This window comes from Molothrus aeneus, chromosome 26, assembly GCF_037042795.1.
Source record: "Molothrus aeneus isolate 106 chromosome 26, BPBGC_Maene_1.0, whole genome shotgun sequence".
NCBI classification, from domain to species: Eukaryota; Metazoa; Chordata; class Aves; order Passeriformes; family Icteridae; genus Molothrus; species Molothrus aeneus.
The window spans coordinates 2,517,299-2,535,552 of NC_089671.1; the positions used below are offsets into that span (position 1 = coordinate 2,517,299).

General features: G+C 46.7%; 1 protein-coding gene across 4 annotated transcripts in view; it reads right to left on the reverse strand.

Annotated features, from left to right (window-relative positions):
• Window positions 1-18,254, reverse strand: part of MAP2K6 (mitogen-activated protein kinase kinase 6) — an 82,585-nt gene that overhangs the window by 48,116 nt on the left and 16,215 nt on the right. For all 4 annotated transcript variants that reach the window (XM_066566074.1, XM_066566073.1, XM_066566071.1 and 1 more), the window contains exons 2-4: window positions 4,984-5,050; window positions 4,065-4,113; window positions 1,320-1,433 (exon numbers count right to left, since the gene is read on the reverse strand). In XM_066566074.1, the coding sequence (XP_066422171.1) occupies window positions 1,320-1,433; window positions 4,065-4,113; window positions 4,984-5,050 (230 nt within the window). The remainder of the gene's footprint in view (window positions 1-1,319; window positions 1,434-4,064; window positions 4,114-4,983; window positions 5,051-18,254) is intronic.

Consider the following 18,254-nt stretch of genomic DNA (forward strand, 5'->3'; position numbering starts at 1 on the left):
TCCCTTCGCCCAGGATTTTTATCCTGGGAAACTCCTCGGAGCAAAAGGAAACCAATTCTGAACTCATTTGATTCTCCTGTGTTTTGCTCCTTTGGAATGTGTTTGGAGATTGTTTACCCACAGGTGATTGTTCCATTGCATTCTGCTGGGAGTTGTTTTCACTCTTTGGCCAATCAGGGCCAAGCTGTGTCAGGACTCTGGAGAGAGTCAGGAGTTTTCATTATTATCTTTTTAGCATTCTGTCTGTATCCTTTCTGTATTCTTTAGTATAGTTCAGTATAGTATTCTTTAATATAACATAGCATCATAAAATAACAAATTAACCTTCTCAGAACATAAAGTCAGACTAATGATTCCTTCCTGCCATGAGGGTCCCTGCAAATACAATATTGACCCAATCCTTCAACATTTTGTCTTATGGACTCATGCTGCAGTGTGAGCTTTCTTAGCCAATCATGTTATGAGACACCACCCTACAGTACTGCATTCTAAACTCCTTGTTCACCTTTGTAGCTACTTTTATTTTTTTCTGTATCTAGGATGGTCAGGATGGACGGAGATGAGAGATCTCTGCAGCCAGGTCATGGAATTTGGGATTTATTGCAAAGGGCCTGGGTGCAGGGCCCTGCTGGGAGCTGCCAGCACAGCTCAGAGCAGTAAAGAGAGAGGGAGAGAGAGGTAAAGAGAGTGGTAAAGAGGATGAGAGAGCGAGGTTCCTGTTACAATACAATAAATCTTCTTCTGGTTGTGGAACTGGGGGTTTATTGCAATGGCCCAAGTGCAGGGCCCTGCTGGGAGCTGCCAGCACAGCTCAGAGCAGGCCTGAGAGAAGAGAGGGGGAGAGAGGATGAGAGGATAAGAGGGTAAGAGAGCGAGGTTCCCATTACAATACAATAAATCATCTTCTGTGTTGAATATTCCAATTCTCACTAACCAATCTAGTCCAAGATACAAATCCTACAGCATTTCCATACAGCCTATAAGAATCATTCCATTACCATACTGTGTTACATTTTAAACCCTAAAAACTCCTCTTTGGGCCCCTTCTGCCAAGCTGTAGGGTCTGCTCTGACCCTTGGGCCTGTCTGCAAGCAGAGGGTGTTGTTCCATCAAAAGGGGATCACCTTCAGCTGGCCACACCATTGTTTTCCTGTTGTTCAGTAACTGAGGGATCTCAAAGCTTGCTTTCATTTCAATCTCGCTTATAATTCCATATTCTCAAAATCTTTTGCCAGACAATCATATTGATAAGGCTTTCCTGTTTCATCTTGCCCATCACCCCAGCCCCCAGAAGGGCAGAATGCCCCAGCTCAGGGTACCTTCACTGCCATGATCTGCCCGCTGGGCATGTGCCGCATCTTCTCCACCACGCCGTACGCGCCCCGGCCCAGCTCCGAGATGGGCTCCAGGTCATCGGCCTTCACCTCAAAGTTCTGGGGGACACAAGGCAGCAGAGCCCTGAGGGTTTGTGCTGTGCTCTGACCCCCAGTGCAGCCCTGCTGTCCCCCAGTGCAGCCCTGCAGCCCCCCCAGTGCAGCCCTGCAGCCCCCCCAGTGCAGCCCTGCAGCCCCCCCAGTGCAGCCCTGCCTGGCACATCCTCCCCCTGCTGTGCATCCCCTCCCCAGCTTGGGAGTTTCTACAGATATAAATTATATATATTATATATAAATAAAAATAAAAATAAATAAATATATATATTAAATAAATAATAAAATAGTAAATAATATTCAATATAGTTATATAATTTATATAATATACATTTATACTTTATATTTATATTTATATTCATATTTATATTCATATTTATTTATTTTATACCTATATAGTTTAAATAATATTTAATAGATAAATTATATATTTTACATACAGATTATAAATAATGAAATAATAAAAAATAATATTCATTATAGTTAAGTATAACATATAGTATACAATATTTTTATATAACTTTATATTTTATTTATTTATTTTATATTTATATATTTTAAATATTATTATAGTATTAGATATATAAATTATAGTATATAGATTACATAGATATTATATAAATAATAAAATATTCAATATAGTTATATAATTTATATATCTATATATTTTATATTGATATTATATTTATATCTCTTAAATAATATAATATTTAATAGATAAATTATATATATTACATATAGTTTATAAATAATAAAATAAAAATAATATTCATTATCATTATATATCATTTATATATTTTTGTTATAATTTTATATTTTATTTATTTTATATTTACACATTTTAAATAATATGATATTAAATAGATAAATTATAGTATATAGACTAGATAGATATTATATAAATAATAAAATACTATATTTCTATATCTTAAATAATAGATTTAATAGATAAATTGTATATCATACATATAAAGATATTTTTTTAAATATACAATTAACAAATAAATAAAGAAATATAAATAAATATTTATATTTATATTTATATTTATATTTATATTTATATTTATATTTATATTTGTATATATCTGTATATGTATATTTATATAATTAAAAAGATAATGCAGGGCAATCAGCCAGCACCATGGTGGCCACAGAGCTCTGAGGGAAATTGCTGATGGGCCGGTGTCACAACACCCCAGTCCCAGCAGGGGAAGGGTGGGAGGGACCTCGCTGGGGCCCCCTGGTCCCTCAGTGCTGCGGAGCATCCTGGGCAGGGCTGGCACGGCAGGGCCATTCCTTCCTGTTGGAGCAGGAATTGGCTCTGCCCCTCTGCTGCACCCTGTTTCCACCTCCCAGCCTCTGCTCCAAACACAAAACCTAAAATGAAAGGAAAGCCTCCAAAATCAGGCATTTCAAACCGTTACTAGGTTAGAATTTCACTGCATAAATTACCCCACTGACACCAAGGCCTATCTTTTGCATATTTATTGTCCAGCTTTAAAAGTGCTTTTTTTTTTTTGAATTCTGCTCTGCCTTTTCCTCCTATCAAAATCACTGTCCTGGGGCTTGTTTTTTTCCCTGATATATTTTTTAATCCAGGTGGATTGGTTTCCATGCTGCCAGAATAATTTCCTTCCAGGGCAGGAACATCCACCCTGAGCTCAACTCCTGGAGGAGATGACCTTCAACATCAGCAAAGAGAAATATTTTGGGTGAAGGCTTTCAACCAGCAAAGGAACTGCAGAGGAGAGTAAAACAACCCTGTTAGCAACCCCCTTGCTGGATAATGGTCATTTCCAGGGGATTAGCTGCACCTCAGTGCAGCAAGGAAGGAATTTCCATGGTGGAAAATATGCAGGGAGCCCACGTGCCAGGGGAGGCAGAGGGTGATGCTGGGCAGTGCCAAGCTCCAGCTCCCACCCACACAGCCCTGCCTGAGGAGCACAAAAACCAGGGGTCACTTTGGTATTTCTGCCTGCACGTGGCTCACAAACCCCCAGAGCTCAGGAGCTCCCAGGCTGGAGCTTCTCAGCTTTTATTCCTCCAGCAGCTGCTTTTTTTTTCAGGTAAAATGGGCTTTTAATGCTAATTATAACATTATAATGTTAATTATAACAATTATTAACATTATAATGTTAATTATAATATTATAATATTATAATGTTTTATATATAAATTATATGTCAAAATATATAAATCATAATTTTAATTAGATATAATATAAATATAAATATAAATATAAATATAAATATAAATATAAATATAAATATAAATATTATATATAAGTTATATGTTAAAATATATAAATTATAATGTTAATTATATATATGAATAAATTATATAAAATATAAATATGATATATATAAAAATATATGTTAACATAGATAAATTATAATGTTAATTATATATAAATAAATTATATATAAATATAAATATTTTATTATATATATAAATATTATATATATATATATATATATATATATATATATATATATATATATATATATAAAATATGTTAACATATATAAATTATAACGTTAATTATAATTTTCTGCCCTTTCTGCGGGGTTGAAGTGAAGCAAAGCACAAGCAGCCAGCCCAGGATGGTCTCTGGTCCCAGAGGTCTCTCACTCTTACCTCCTCACCAATAGAGATGCAGGCTTTGGAGTCCAGATCTCTGGGTGGCCTGCATGAAAAAGAAAGGAAAAAGATTTGAAATATTCCCTACAAAGATCAATTTTCCCTCAGTGACTAAATCCAGCCCCCAAACCATCCCCTCACATCTTCCCTGCAGCCCTGAGCAGCCTCCTGGCTCTGCAGGATCAGCAGATCCCCAAAGTCACCCCAAAAAAAGGGGAAAAAAGCAACTGGAGTTGGCATTTCTCACACCCAGCCTGCCCCCGCAGGATCCCAGAGGGATTCACTGTGAAATCCAGGCAAGCACCAAATCCCTGCCAGCCTGTATGAAAAGTGCATTAAATGGGCAGGAGCATCCAAAGCTGCTGTAAATCATCGCCTCAGTCACACAGCACGGGCTGACAGGCTAAAAGCACTCAAACCACAGAAGCAAAGAAAGCCAGGCAGGCTGGGGATGCACGAGGGGCACTAAAACCAGAGGGATTCCCTCTGCAAGGCTGAGCAGGGAAGGGCATGAGTTTCATGCCTTGACCAAATGCCTGCTGCTCAAACTGGTGCCAAAGAGCCACACCAGTGGAAACTGGGGGCTCATTCTGGCTTTTAACTTTTTCTTTTTTTATCTTTTTCCTCTGCTCTTTATCTTTTTATCTTTTACTGCCTCGTCCAGCAGCACAAGAGACTGAATGATGGGGCTGAGACCCGCTGGGAAATGCAAGGGCTGAGAAATTGTCACAGAATCCCAGAATGGTTTGGGTTGGAAGGGACCTTAAATGTCATTTAATTCCACTCCCTGCCATGGGTAGGGACAACTTCCACCATCCCAGGGTGCTCCAAGCTCCATCCAAGTGCCAGCCAAGGCTGGAGGGCAGCTGGGCTTCGTGGTTTGCTTTTCATTCTGCCCCAGCGCTTGCAGACTTACGTGGAGCTTGTCTGTGGTTGCTCAAATGCTTCTTTAGGAATTTTCAGCCCAGGGTTTCTCTTCTTGCCTGTAAAACAAGAAAGAGGCAGAGTTAAAGAAAGGCACTTTTTGGTGGTTGTTGTTGTTTGGGATGATTTGTTTGGGGTTAATTTGCAAAACACAGCTTGTCTGTATTTGTTGAGCTCATTTAACAGAAATGCCCAGCCAGGCTGGTGGGGCAGACTCAGGGCACAGAGTTCAAACAGAAAGTGCCTTTGTTCAGCAGGGTTTCATTAAAACCTGTGAGCTCTGCCTGCCAACTTGGTCCAGAAAACAGGCAAGAGCTCTGGCAAAGGCAGGCCAGGAGAACATGCAAAGGGAAAGGTATTTCTGCTCCTACCCACAGAGGAACCCTTCAAACACTTCTCAGATTTAAAACCATTCCAGATACAGAACTTCAAACCCTGGCAGGATGAAACATCTTCTGAAAATTGCATCTGAAAGTGCAGATTGTGATTCTGTTTAACTGCACCTTTCATCTCCTGGTCACTACAGTTATGCAAACCCAGCAAAAATAAAGGAGAATTCAAGTTTGGAGGCTTCAAAGCCATTTGTTTCTATTCCCACTGACCAGCCAAGTTTTCTGAGCTGAGAAACACAAGAAGCCTTTTATGACTGCACAGATCCAGCCCCTGGGAGAAAACAACCTGGAAACATCACTCATGGCACCAAACCCCAAGGGAAACATCTGCCTGCTTGCCTGGGTGATAAAATCCCCCAAAAAGCACAAGCATCTTACTGAGGTATTCAGGATTTTTAATCTAACCATTTCTATTAATTACTCTTATTTTTTTTTAAGCACGAGTTTTACTCTCTGTCCCAACCCTCCCTCTCAAACTTCACCTATAATTTGGCCTATCCCCCCCCAAAAAGGCACAATTTAATTGAGGTATTCAGCATTTTTAATCCAACCATTTCTATTAATTAATCTTTTTTTTAAGCAGGATTTCCACTCTGTTCCCAACCCTCTCTCTCAAACTTCACCTATAATTTGGTCCATCCATATACTCGACCTATAATTTGTTCCACCCCCCCCAAAAATGGCACAAGCATCTAATTGAGGTATGCAGCACTTTAATCTAACCATTTCTATTAATTACTCTTTTATTTAAGCAGGATTTTCCCTCTCTGTTCCCAATCCTCTCTCTCAAAGTTCACCTATACATGTCTGAATTTGTTTTTCCTTTTGACACATCAATAGATGCCTGTGCATCCCAGTGCCAGAGGGGTGCTGGATCAAAGGGCAGCAACCAGGATGGAAAATGACCTGTATGAATCAATTAATCAATTCAGATTAGCTTTTTTTTTTTTTAGAGTTTTGGTTTTGGGTTGTTTTGTTGCTGTTGCCGTTGTTGCGGGTTTTTTTATTTTGTTTTTGTTTGGGGTTTTTTTAAAGATTTTTTGTTGTTGTTTGGGTTTGGGGTTTTGGTGGAGGGTTTTGGTTTTTTTTTCAATTTTAGTGGGTTTTTTGGTGTTTTTTAGTATTTTTTTTCTTCATCTGCTCCAAAAAATGGACGAAATTTGACAAAGTCATTCCAGGATGGGGCAGGCTGCAAGAACCCAGCTGACACCTCGTGGGAACAGCATTTATTGGAAACCCCTACGCACACTCACTGCTGGGACTAAAAATCAACAGAGCTGTAAATGCACACAGGGGAAAAAATGGGGAAAAACCCCTCAATTCTCTGCTCCCAGGAGCTCCCACGCTCACCCAGGAAAAGCAAAATAAAAGCAGCAAGGTCATGGAGAGCACAAAGCACAGCTCTTGAGCTTTCCCAAAAAGTAAAAGCTGGTGTGTAAGGAAGCAAAAACTGCTCTAAAAACCAGTGAGGGAATTCCTACAGTGAGCAGAGCTGCTCTTTGACCCCTTTCCTTCCAGTTTTTTGGTTGTATCCAAGAGGCAGAAGTGAGGAGCAAACTCTGCTGTGCTGGTGCTCCAGATTCCCTCTCCTGCCCAAGCTGTGCCAGGAGCACCTCAGATCTGTGGGATATTTCAATGGCAGAGCTGTTCTGGATGCTGGTATGTTATCCTGAAAGAGGAATCTCAAAAATAAAGGTCTGGCAGTGCAGGCCAATGTGGTTTGAACATTGAAGATCTGCAGCAAATTTTTATTCTGTTGAGTTTTCCATTCAGGATGAGTGGGACTCTTTGGAATGGGACTCTTTGAAATGAGACTCTTTGGAATGGGACTCTTTGGAATGGGACTCTGGGTAGAAAATTTGGGATTTTTTGCCCTCCTTGGGTTGTGTTGGAATTTAGGGTTGGGAAGCCAAAGCACTGTTGGGGAGCCACGTTGATTTGCAGAGTTCTCTGGTGCTGGGTGCTCCAGATTCCCTCTCCTGCCCAAGCTGTGCCAGGAGCACCTCAGATCTGTGGGACATTTCATGGGAGAGCTGTTCTGGATGCTGTCACCTTATCCAAAAAAAGGAATCTCAAAAATAAAGGTCTGGCAGTGCAGGCCAATGTGGTTTCAACACTGAAGATTTTCAGCAAAGTTTTATTCTGTTGAGTTTTCCATTCAGGATGAGTGGGACTCTTTGGAATGGGACTCTGGCTGGAAAATTTGGGGTTTTTTGCCCTTCCTGGCTTCTGGTGGGGTTTTGGGTTCTGCTCATTCTGGGCTTCACCACCTTCACCTACACAGTCACGGACGTGCTGAGGAGCATAGCCCAGGAGTGAAATCCTGCAAAGACCAAATTTTAGTGGGGATTTTGGGGTGATTTGGGCTCTTTGAGGGGGCATCTTGGGGTTTGGCCCTTCCTGGGTCATGGTGGGGATCGAGGAACCATTTTGGGTTGTAGAGTTCTCCTCCATCTGTGGTTTGAACATTGAAGATCTTCAGCAAATTTTTATTCTGTTGAGTTTTCATTTCAGGATGAATTCTCTTTGGAATGGGACTCTTTGGAATGGGACTCTGGGTGGAAAATTTGGGATTTTTTGCCCTTCTTGGGTTGTGTTGGAATTTAGGGTTGGGAGGCCAAAGCATTGTTGGGGACCCACATTGATTTCTAGAGTTCTCTGGTGCTGGGTGCTCCAGATTCCCTCTCCTACCCAAGCTGTGCCAGGAGCACCTCAGATCTGTGGGATGTTCAATGGGAGAGCTGTTCTGGATGCTGGTATGTTATCCTAAAAAAGGAATCTCAAAAATACAGGTCTGGCAGTGCAGGAAAACAAATTCCCTGCAAACAAATTCCCTGCAAACAAATTCCCTGCTCCTCCGGCCTTTCCCAAGCTGCCATCCCAGCCTCTCTCTGCATCCTCAAGGAAATGAGACAGGCACAGGAAAAGCATCTTCAAACTGATTTTGCAGAGGAAAAGAAGACACAAAAAATCCACCAAACTGCCTGTGGAGGAACTAACTGCTTCTTTTAGGGCTGAACTGTCCCTGTGAACACTCAGCAGCTCCTCCTGGCAAACCCCAAGGATTCACTCTGCTGCAGTCACACTGGCACGACCGAAATCAAACAAGAAACGGGCACAAATTTGCTCTGTTATTCACTTTGTTCCATTTATCCTTCAAGGCTTTGCTTGCACTACCCTGTGTGCTGTCCCCAGGCTCAGGAACCTGCTGTGGGAGGGAGGGAGAAAATGAATCCACTGGGAATTTTGACTTGAACTGCACCCAGAACAGGTTGTGCAGTGTTGAATCTTATCTTGGTTCACGGGTGGTGTCAGCAGAACCAGGGAGCAAAAAGCCAAACCCAAATAAACACCAAAAGCCTTTCCTCCTAGGGAAATAAAATCTGCATCTTGGGGAGTTTATTTTCCTTGTCTCTTCTTCACAGAATACAATATTTTGAGACTTTGCCATTTTTTTGAAGCACAATCTGTCCGTGCCTCGGAGCTGCCAAGGCACAGGCAGAATTTACCATTCTTTGGGGTTTTCTTTTCAAGAAAGAAGAAAGCAACAACAGCAGCTCGAGTAAGACGTGGATTTCATGATGGCAGCAGGAGGAGGGATGGGAAATGGGAATTGCCATGGCCAGGATCTGCACCTGCAGCAGCCAGAGGTGTGTGGATGGTGGGGGCTGTGCTGACTTTATGGTTATTGAATGAATCCTGGGCTGAAATCAGGCGATTTCATGGCTTTTAACTGGATCAGGCCAAATTTCTGAGCTCCTTTTGTTCCAACATGCAAAGCACTGGTCCCTCCAAGCCTCTGGGGCCAAGGTCTGTGAGTGGTTTGCAGGAAGCACCAGCAATCCTGAGCATGTCACTGCTTTAAACCCAAAATCAGCAGCAGAGCCACCCCAGCAGGCTGCAGGGGATGCAGGAACCTGGATCCCCCTTCACTCCAGAACTCAGGAGTCCAGCTCACACCAATGACTTTCTCCCCCAACACAAACACACTTAAAAGGCTTTAAAAAAAAAAAAAAAAAAAAAAAGGAAAAGAATATTTGGAAGTCTGAAGATCAGTTCTGTTCAACAGGAACTGCCAAGCAAGTGTCTCTGTGTCAAAATAAAATCCTCCAGTTTGCCAGAGCAGACTCAGCTTGGGGAGCATTAAAATCATCTGCACAGGAGCTCCAAATGCGGGGGCAGCTTAATAACACACAAAATGGGATGGTACCTGTTCCATGCACCAGAAAACCAGTATTTTCCAGAGTGTTTTTGTGAATCATGACTATTTTTAGCTTTGTTTCCTGGACAAAACCACCATGTGTGTTTATCTGTGCTGCCTGTGGCCCCTCTCAGCCCCACCTGACACAGAAACTGAGCTTTTGGAGATTGCAAATCTGGGCAAAGCAGGTGGTTCAATAACAGAGTCAGGGACTGAAAGACAAAAGCCACCCATGGCAGGCACCAGGAATCCACACAGGTGCTTCAGACACCAAACAGCAGCACAGGGCTCCAGCCTGGGGCACATCCCAGCAGCGCAGAGGGGTTTTCCTGCAATCCCTGGGGATCTGCAATAAGGAAAGCCCTGGTGAACCACCACACACAGCTCCAAGTCTAAATGTGGCTCCTTCTGCAGAGGGCTCTGCTGGTGGCTCAGCAGATGGGATGGTGCATCTGCTCCCCAGCACCCAGAAAAACATGAATTTTCTGTGTAAACAAGCCCTGGAGCTTTGCTGGTCCCTGAGCCTTCGAGCTAAAGCTCATTTGAGAGCTCTCCCTGCAATTTGGCACATGGAGACATCCACAAGCACTTGACTCCAAAGCCAAGTTTGAAGAATAATTGAGGGAGAAAGAACCAAGCCTGGTTTGGAGTGATGCTGAGAGACATCTCCAGAATGCAGTCTTGATAAACGAAACTTCCAGGGTATCTGTGACATTAAGCAGAAGCTTAAATCTACTTGCTTTTAGCAAAGAAAACCCCAAAACCTCACAGTAAACACTGAACTGGTGCTGCAGAAGGTGTCACCTTTACAAAGCAAGTTTCCTGGAAATTCTTTCCTGCAAGCTCCCTCTCAGGATGAGAGGAAACAGCCTCAAGCTGTGCTCTGTGCTCTCCATGACCTTGCTGCTTTTATTTTGCTTTTCCTGTGTGGGACTGGGAGCTCCTGGGAGCAGAGAATTGAGGGGTTTTTCCCCAAGTTGTGCCTGGGGAGGTTCAGATTAGAAATAAGGAGGAATTTCTCCAGAAGAGTGGCCAGGGCAGTGGTGGCATCACCACTCCTGAACAGACACGGGGACGTGGTTTAGTGGTGACCTTGGAATGCTGGGTTAATGTTTGGATTCCATGAGCTTGGAGAGCTTCTCCACCCTCGATGATTCCCTGATTTTGGAGTTCTTGTTTGGATTCCATGTTCTTGTTTGGATTCCAAGCTCTCCATGAGCTTGGAGAGCTTCTCCACCCTCGATGATTCCCTGATTTTGGGGTTCTTGTTTGGATTCCATGAGCTTGGAGAGCTTTTCCTTCCCTGATTTTGGGGTTCTTGTTTGGATTCCATGTTCTTGTTTGGATTCCAAGCTCTCCATGAGGTTCTTGTTTGGATTCCAAGCTCTCCATGAGCTTGGAGAGCTTTTCCTTCCCTGATTTTGGGGTTCTTGTTTGGATTCCATGTTCTTGTTTGGATTCCAAGCTCTCCATGAGGTTCTTGTTTGGATTCCAAGCTCTCCATGAGCTTGGAGAGCTTTTCCACCCTCAATGATTCCCTGATTTTGGGGTTCTTGTTGGGATTCCATGAGCTTGGAGAGCTTTTCCTTCCCTGATTTTGGGGTTCTTGTTTGGATTCCATGTTCTTGTTTGGATTCCAAGCTCTCCATGAGGTTCTTGTTTGGATTCCAAGCTCTCCATGAGCTTGGAGAGCTTTTCCACCCTCAATGATTCCCTGATTTTGGGATTCTTGTTTGGATTCCATGTTCTTGTTTGGATTCCAAGTTCTCCATGAAGTTCTTGTTTGGATTCCATGTTCTTGTTTGGATTCCAAGCTCTCCATGAGTTTGGAGAGCTTTTCCTTCCCTGATTTTGGGGTTCTTGTTTGGATTCCATGAGCTTGGAGAGCTTTTCCACCCTCGATGATTCCCTGATTTTGGGGTTCTGATGGCAGCACTTGGCTGCAGCACCCCTGGAAGCTCCTGTGCCCCAGAACCGACCCCGACTGCTCCTGCAGGGCCCAACCAACCCCAAGAACCAAACCAGACCTGAGAGCAAAATTGGGACAGGAAAAAAAACCCTGACTCAATGAGAACACATTAAACACTTCCCTGTGAAGGTCTCAAAGCCAGTTCCTGAGGGAGGGGAGGAAAGCACATTTTCCAAGGGGCTCCTTAACCTCTTCCCACTGACAGAGCACAGGGATGGGTGCTTTAACCCCCCTCAATTAAACAGCAATATTTAATTGAAAAAGGAAACTTCAGAATTTCAGTGAAAAGAGCAGAGAATAACAAAGAAAGGGAGGACAGAAGAATTTGCTGCCCACATGGGCTGTAACAGAAAATAAACTTTGACTTCTGAAGGAAAATCCCAGTCTCCAGACTTTTCACTGCAGTCAAAAACTTTTTATGATATAATCCAAAATAAATGGTTCCTTGCCACAAAAAGCTCCTATTTCCTTCAAAGGATATTAACTAGTTCTGTCTTCACCACAATTTATTATTAAAAATGTGTTCAATAGCCATGTAGCAACATTTCCTTTCAAGCAACACTCTTAGTCATAGAACTTGCTGGTAAAATTTCACAGGCAGGAAATGCCTCTTTCTCCCATTTTTTAGGAGATAAAAGTGGCTCATTTATGATTCCTGTCTCTCCCAAGGATTTTTTGTGTGATTTCTTGGAAGGTTTTGAAAGCTAAATGATCTGCTTTTCCCCTATCAGCTGCAGTCTCTGTGTGAGCAAACTCCCACCTCAAAAACGAGGGCAAACTGGGAATGTTTGGTGGGTTCCCATGGAAGAAAAGTGAATTTTGGCAGCTCCCAAGGCTCCACAACCCAAGTCTGACCTGATCCTGAAGCGCCACTTTGCAGAGGGACAGGACCCACGGCCATGGCTGAGGTGCAAAACTCCCAACCCAGATGGTTCTGGCAAAACCAAGGAATTAAGAATATTTCATTTGTGTCCCAGCCACCCTGGAGATGCTGAGCAGGAGGAAGTTCCTCATGCAAAGCCTTGGTGTGCAAGTGCAAGGGGCTTCTTTTATCCACAGCTCTGCTCCAGCCCACATTTCAACAACAATGGTGGGTTTGGTGCTGCCAAAGAGAACTTTAAGCCTTGCAGGACACCTGGAAATACCCAAATCTCTGAGAAATTCACTTGTGAACCCTCCTGGACACAAACACTGAGATATCTCAAAGCAGCACCCAGGACAGAGCAGGGTCACCATGAGCAACTGCTGCTGTAGGTGTAGCAACCTTGTATTTAAATATATTTTGACAAAACGAACAAAGAAGTGAAAAAAATATTTTTAGCAAGTATTACAAATCATCTCGTGGGTTCATTGTTTATATTTGTGAGTTCTTGTGGCTGTTTCTCAGAGCATCCTGGCACAGCTGAGGGCTGGGGATGTCCTGTCTGTCACCTGCCCCAGCTCATCACCACTGCCCAGTGCTCAAGGCTTGAAGCCTTCAATCCTGCCCAGGTCTCTCCCCCAAGGAATCCAATTCTTCCCCCACACGTGGGGACATCCCAGGCCAGTGTGAGAGGAGCATTCCTGGTGTCCCCAGGGTCAGACCCTGCCCACTCCTGACTAAACAAGGGCCACGAGCACAGCCCGGGGCTCCCTGCGAGCTGAAAAATGAAAACACACACAGAGATGACAAAGTCTCCTCTCAGTGAGTGGGCCTGAGGAGAAGCCCTGCTGCTGGAGCTGTACCAGGGCTCCTGCTGGCTCCACTCCAGCTGAAATGGAAACCCAGCCCTCCCAGAGAACAAAGAAGGGGAACATCCCTCAAGCAGCCACTTGTGGTGGGTTTTGGGCTACAAAACCCTGGTGGCCACATCCCCACGTGTCACCTCCACAGTGATTTCTGCACCACCACCTTCCTCCCACAGGCTCCAAAGAGGTGAAACCCGCTGAAATTTGTGGATGGATTTTGGATTTAAATGCCTTTGGGATGGAGCTGCAGGTGACAGGGAGGGGGGTGCTGGTGACAGTGGTTTGGTGACCGTGGTGGGGAGGCACAAGCTTAAAATCCACTTTCTTTTAGCAAAGAAAACCCCAAAACCCCACAGTAAATACTGAACTGGTGCTGAAGAAGGTGCCACCTTTACAAAGCCTTTCCTGCAGGTTCCATCTCAGGATGAGAGGAAACAGCCCCAAGCTGTGCCTGGGAAGGTTCAGATTAGAAAGTTCCCTCACCCCTTCTGCCCCTCTGGCTGGGTTGTGTGCCTTGGCAACATTCTGGTAAAGGTGCCTAAATGCCCTTTGTGCCAGGGACAGGCTGGGTGAGTGGCTGAGCTGTGCCCACCATCCAGTTTGTAAATGCAGAGTTTTAGCCAAGCCCCAATTTCTGGAGAAAACCAAAATCCAGGTGTTCATGTAAGCACCAATGATACAGAAAAGTGGGTCTGAAAATCTGGTTTAGGACCCCTCATTAAGCCACAAAAAGAATTTAATATGTAAGAGACATTTAAAAGCTGTAGAAGTTTCCAGCAAAAAGCCAAGGGACGGGATGAGGTGGATTTGTGCTTTATTTTTCTCTTTGAAACCTGAGGGAGCTGCTCTCCCTTAGCCCTGCCAGAAGGTGGCCAAGTGCCACTGGCTGCTCCTCCACCACTGCAGCTGGATGTGCTGGAAGCCAATGGAGATGGCCCAGGGATGGTGGTGTAGGACAGGGACATTCCCCACACCTCCTTTATCTGTGCCTTGCCTCGTGGCTGTTTGCAGCAGCTCCTTGGAAACAGCAAAACTGAGATGTGTTTCCTTAACAACACTTCTGGGCTGCAGGGGAATGGAGCTGAACCTGCCACGCTCCTGGGGCTGAGGTGGCTCCCAGCTCCAGCCTCTCCTCCTCTGCTCTGGGTGCCACGGAGCTGCTGGCACATCCAGCCCTGAGCACCAGCCCCACGGGGTCCACACTGCAACTCACACCTTAGTGCATGAATTAAAGCATTATTTATTTTCCTTTCTGTCTTTAGGAGTCATAGTTTGGGTCAGGCAGCAGGGAAGGCAGGAGCACTTTCATGGCTGTGGTGAATTCTTACAACGTGTACCAAGAGAGCACAGCAGGAAACCCTGAAACCCTGGCACACCACAGGAGCAGAGGATGCTGCACTGGCATCCCAGCTTAATCCCTGGCATGGCCTGGCATGGCCTGGCACAGCGACCCCACTCACCAGGCACCAGCTGATCCCAAACTCCCCATGACACCATCAGCACCCACAGGCAATGGTGGGGATGCAACTCACCGTCCTGTCCTGAGGGTGGCCATGGCCAGCTCCTGTCTGTGCCCCAGCACCCAGATGTGTCCCAGCATGTGTCTGTGCACCAACACCCAGCTGTGCCCCAGGATCCAGATGTCTCCCAGCATCCAGATGTGCCCCAGCACCCATCCCTGAACCCAACACCCACCCCTGTCCCAGCACCCAGATGTGTCCCAGCACCCAGATGTGTCCCAGCACCCCTCCATGTCCTCAGCACTCCTGTGTCCCCAGCACCCACCCCTGCCCCAGCACCCATCCATGTCCCAGCACCCAGATGTGTCCCAGCACCCATCCCTGTCCCAGCATCCAGATATGCACCAGCACCCACATATCCCCAGCACCCACATATCCCCAGCACCCACACGTCCCCAGCACCCCCACATCCCCAGCAGCCCTATATGTCCTCAGCACTCCTCCGTGTCCCCAGCACCCATCCATGTCCCAGCACCCACCTATCCATGTCCCCAACACTCACCCATCCCTGCCCCAGCACCCATCCGTGTCCCTAACAGCCAGATGTGCCCCAGCAGCCACCCCTGTCCCAGCTCCACCCCTTGCCCCAGGCTCTCTCCACCTCAGGGCTGCACTCGCTGCTCTGACTCAGCCCCACAAGCTGTAATAAACTCGGGGCAGGAGAGGCTCCAAACCAAAATAGCAGGGCTGTGCAGGGAGAGGTGAGGTGCACCCGCTGAGCTGGGGCAGCCTTGAGCAGAGCCAGGGTTATTTGTGTCCCTGCTGAGGCACCCACACCGCCCAGACAAAGATCTGCAGCTCTGCTGCCAGGTAAAATCACAAGGTCAGGGCTTGGTGCCTGCCTCAGCCCGGCCTCCAGCAGGAGAAGCTCTGAAGAGCAGCAGAAGAAAACTGGAACTGTTTTGCTGGAACAGGCAGAGCAGGGAGCTCTGCAAGAAGGACTCCAGCAGACTCAATCTGCGGCTCCTGTGGTGCAGACACGGACAGAAATGTCATCAAACTCTGCAAATATCAGGAGCTATTTGCCTGCCTTTCAGCAAGCTCTGTATTTCAGTAATTCCATTTTGAAGGTAATTTCCTGATTGGGGCTAATCTCTTTTACTCTGCCCATTTTCCTCTTAACACACCCTGCAAAAGGGCTGCAGGCTGCTGGGTCACTCCTGACAATACTGAAACCAGAGGATGCCATTTCTCCTTGTTTATCTGCACATTTTGGTTACCAGGGTCTGTCTGTCCCTCTGATAAGAGTGCATTTCCAAATCTCAGAGGAGCTCAGACCCGCTGAGTGCAAAGATAGAGATCAGAGGTGGGACCCTGTGCAAGACATGCCCTGGAGGGGGCTGCAGGGACCCCGGGCAGCTGATACAGCTTTGAGGCAGCTCTGGAACCCACCACCAAACAGACCTGAGCCCCTCACAGCTCCTGCAGGGAGCTCTGGGATAATCACAGGCTGGAGCAGCCACCCAGCAGGTTTTGTGGGACACCAGCAGCCAGGGCCAGTGTGCAGATGAAGGCTGGTGGAGATGATCCCACAGCTATGGGTGTTTAGGATCCTCTGTGTCCTGGGGAAGTCACTGACACCTCACTGAGCAGTTTCATGGGCTCCCACACTGGCCTGGACATCCCAGCACCATGGACTGCACTTCCCACTGGGCTCTGTCCCATTTCCTCTACCCCATTCCAGTGCTGGCCTGCAAGAAAGGAAAGGGGGGAGAGGAAATGGGGCCCTGAGTGCCCATTTGTACACTCAGGGATCGGCAGAGAGCAGCCACATGATGCTAATGGGGAGGTGACAACAAACAGCTTTGCCAGACAATGGCCCTCCCCACTTACTGTCCCTTCCCAGTTAATGTCCCTCCCAGTTACTGTCCCTTCCCAGTGACTGTCCCTCCCAGTTACTGTCCCTCCCCAGTTGCTGTCCCTTACAGTTATTGTCCCTCCCCAGTGACTGTCCCTTCCCAGTGACTGTCCCTTCCCAGTGACTGTCCATTCCCAGTGAATGTCCCTCCCCAGTGAATGTCCCTCCCAGTTACTGTCCCTTCCCAGTTACTGTCCCTCCCCAGTGACTGTCCCTCCCCAGTGACTGTCCCTCCCCAGCCCAGTCACTTCCAGTCTGTGCAGGGAACAGTGTGGAGCCCCTGGTCCTGTTGCTGCTGAGCTGCTGCCAGCAGTGGTGCTGGCACCTGCAGAGGTGCCAAGGGCAGCCAGAGCCCTGCCCTGCCACCCTGCCCTGGGTGCCCTGGGTTTATTTCTCCTTACCCAGCCAGCAGCTGCAGAGTAGCCCCAAATCCATGGGTGCTGATGGGACACAGGAGTGCTCTGCTGCCTGCAGCTTTCAGCACAGGCCATGGTTGGTGGGAATGTGAAAATCCCTCTTGCAACACTGTGCTGAACCCAGCTCCAGTGGCCTGGGGGAAAGGGCACAGCTCCCCCCAAACCCCTGTGCACACCACAGGGTGGCATCACCACCCTGCAGGAGCAGCACCTGATCCCAGGGAATTCCACCCAAAGCTGGGGCAAGGCTGACCCCAGCAGCAGCCCTGGGGATCCCACACAGCCTCCTCCCAGCTGCTACAAGTGGGAATGCTCAGCTCTCTCCTGATTCACCCCAGCTGCTCAAGGGGCTCTGTGAGGAGCAGGCACAGCCTCAGACCCCTGGGATGAAGATGAAGATGGGAGGAGGTGTTGCTGCAAGGGTTGGAGCACCTGGAGGTGCACACACCAATTTCAGCCCTAATAACTCCATCCATGGCCATGGGTGACATGGAGAGCCACAAACATCCCCGTGGGAAGGGGATCACCAGTGGCATCACCACCCTGCAGGAGCAGCACCTGATCCCAGGGAATTCCACCCAAACCTGGGGCAAGGCCGACCCCAGCAGCAGCCCTGGGGATCCCACAGGATCCCACACACCCTCCTGCTCAGGAGGAATGCTCAGCTCTCTCCTGATTCACCCCAGCTGCTCAAGGGGCTCTGTGAGGAGCAGGCAGAGCCTCAGACCCCTGGGATGAAGATGGGAGGAGATGGTGCTGCAAGGGATGGAGCACCCACAAATTTCAGCCCTAATAACCCCATGCATGGCCATGGGTGACATGGAGAGTCACAAACACCCCCGTGGGAAGGGACCCACAAGGATCTCACCAACTCCCAGAGCTGCACAAGCCTTGTCTGTGTGTCCCCTCTGCCTGGTGTGTGCAGTGAGGAATTCAGGCTAATCCACCTCTGCTGCTGTGGGCTCTGAGTCACATCCAGCAGAGCAAGGGACTTCCATGGATGAGCATTTCAGCAGCTGCCAAAGGATGCAGCCCACAAAATGCAGAATTCCATCTTTGGCCATCTCCAACAGCCTGACAGGCACCAGGACCAAAGCTTCTCAATCCCTCTCACCTTCCTCTGCTTAAATTTGCTTTCCCCTCCAGCAACTTAACTTCACAGGTGGCCAAAGCCTCCCT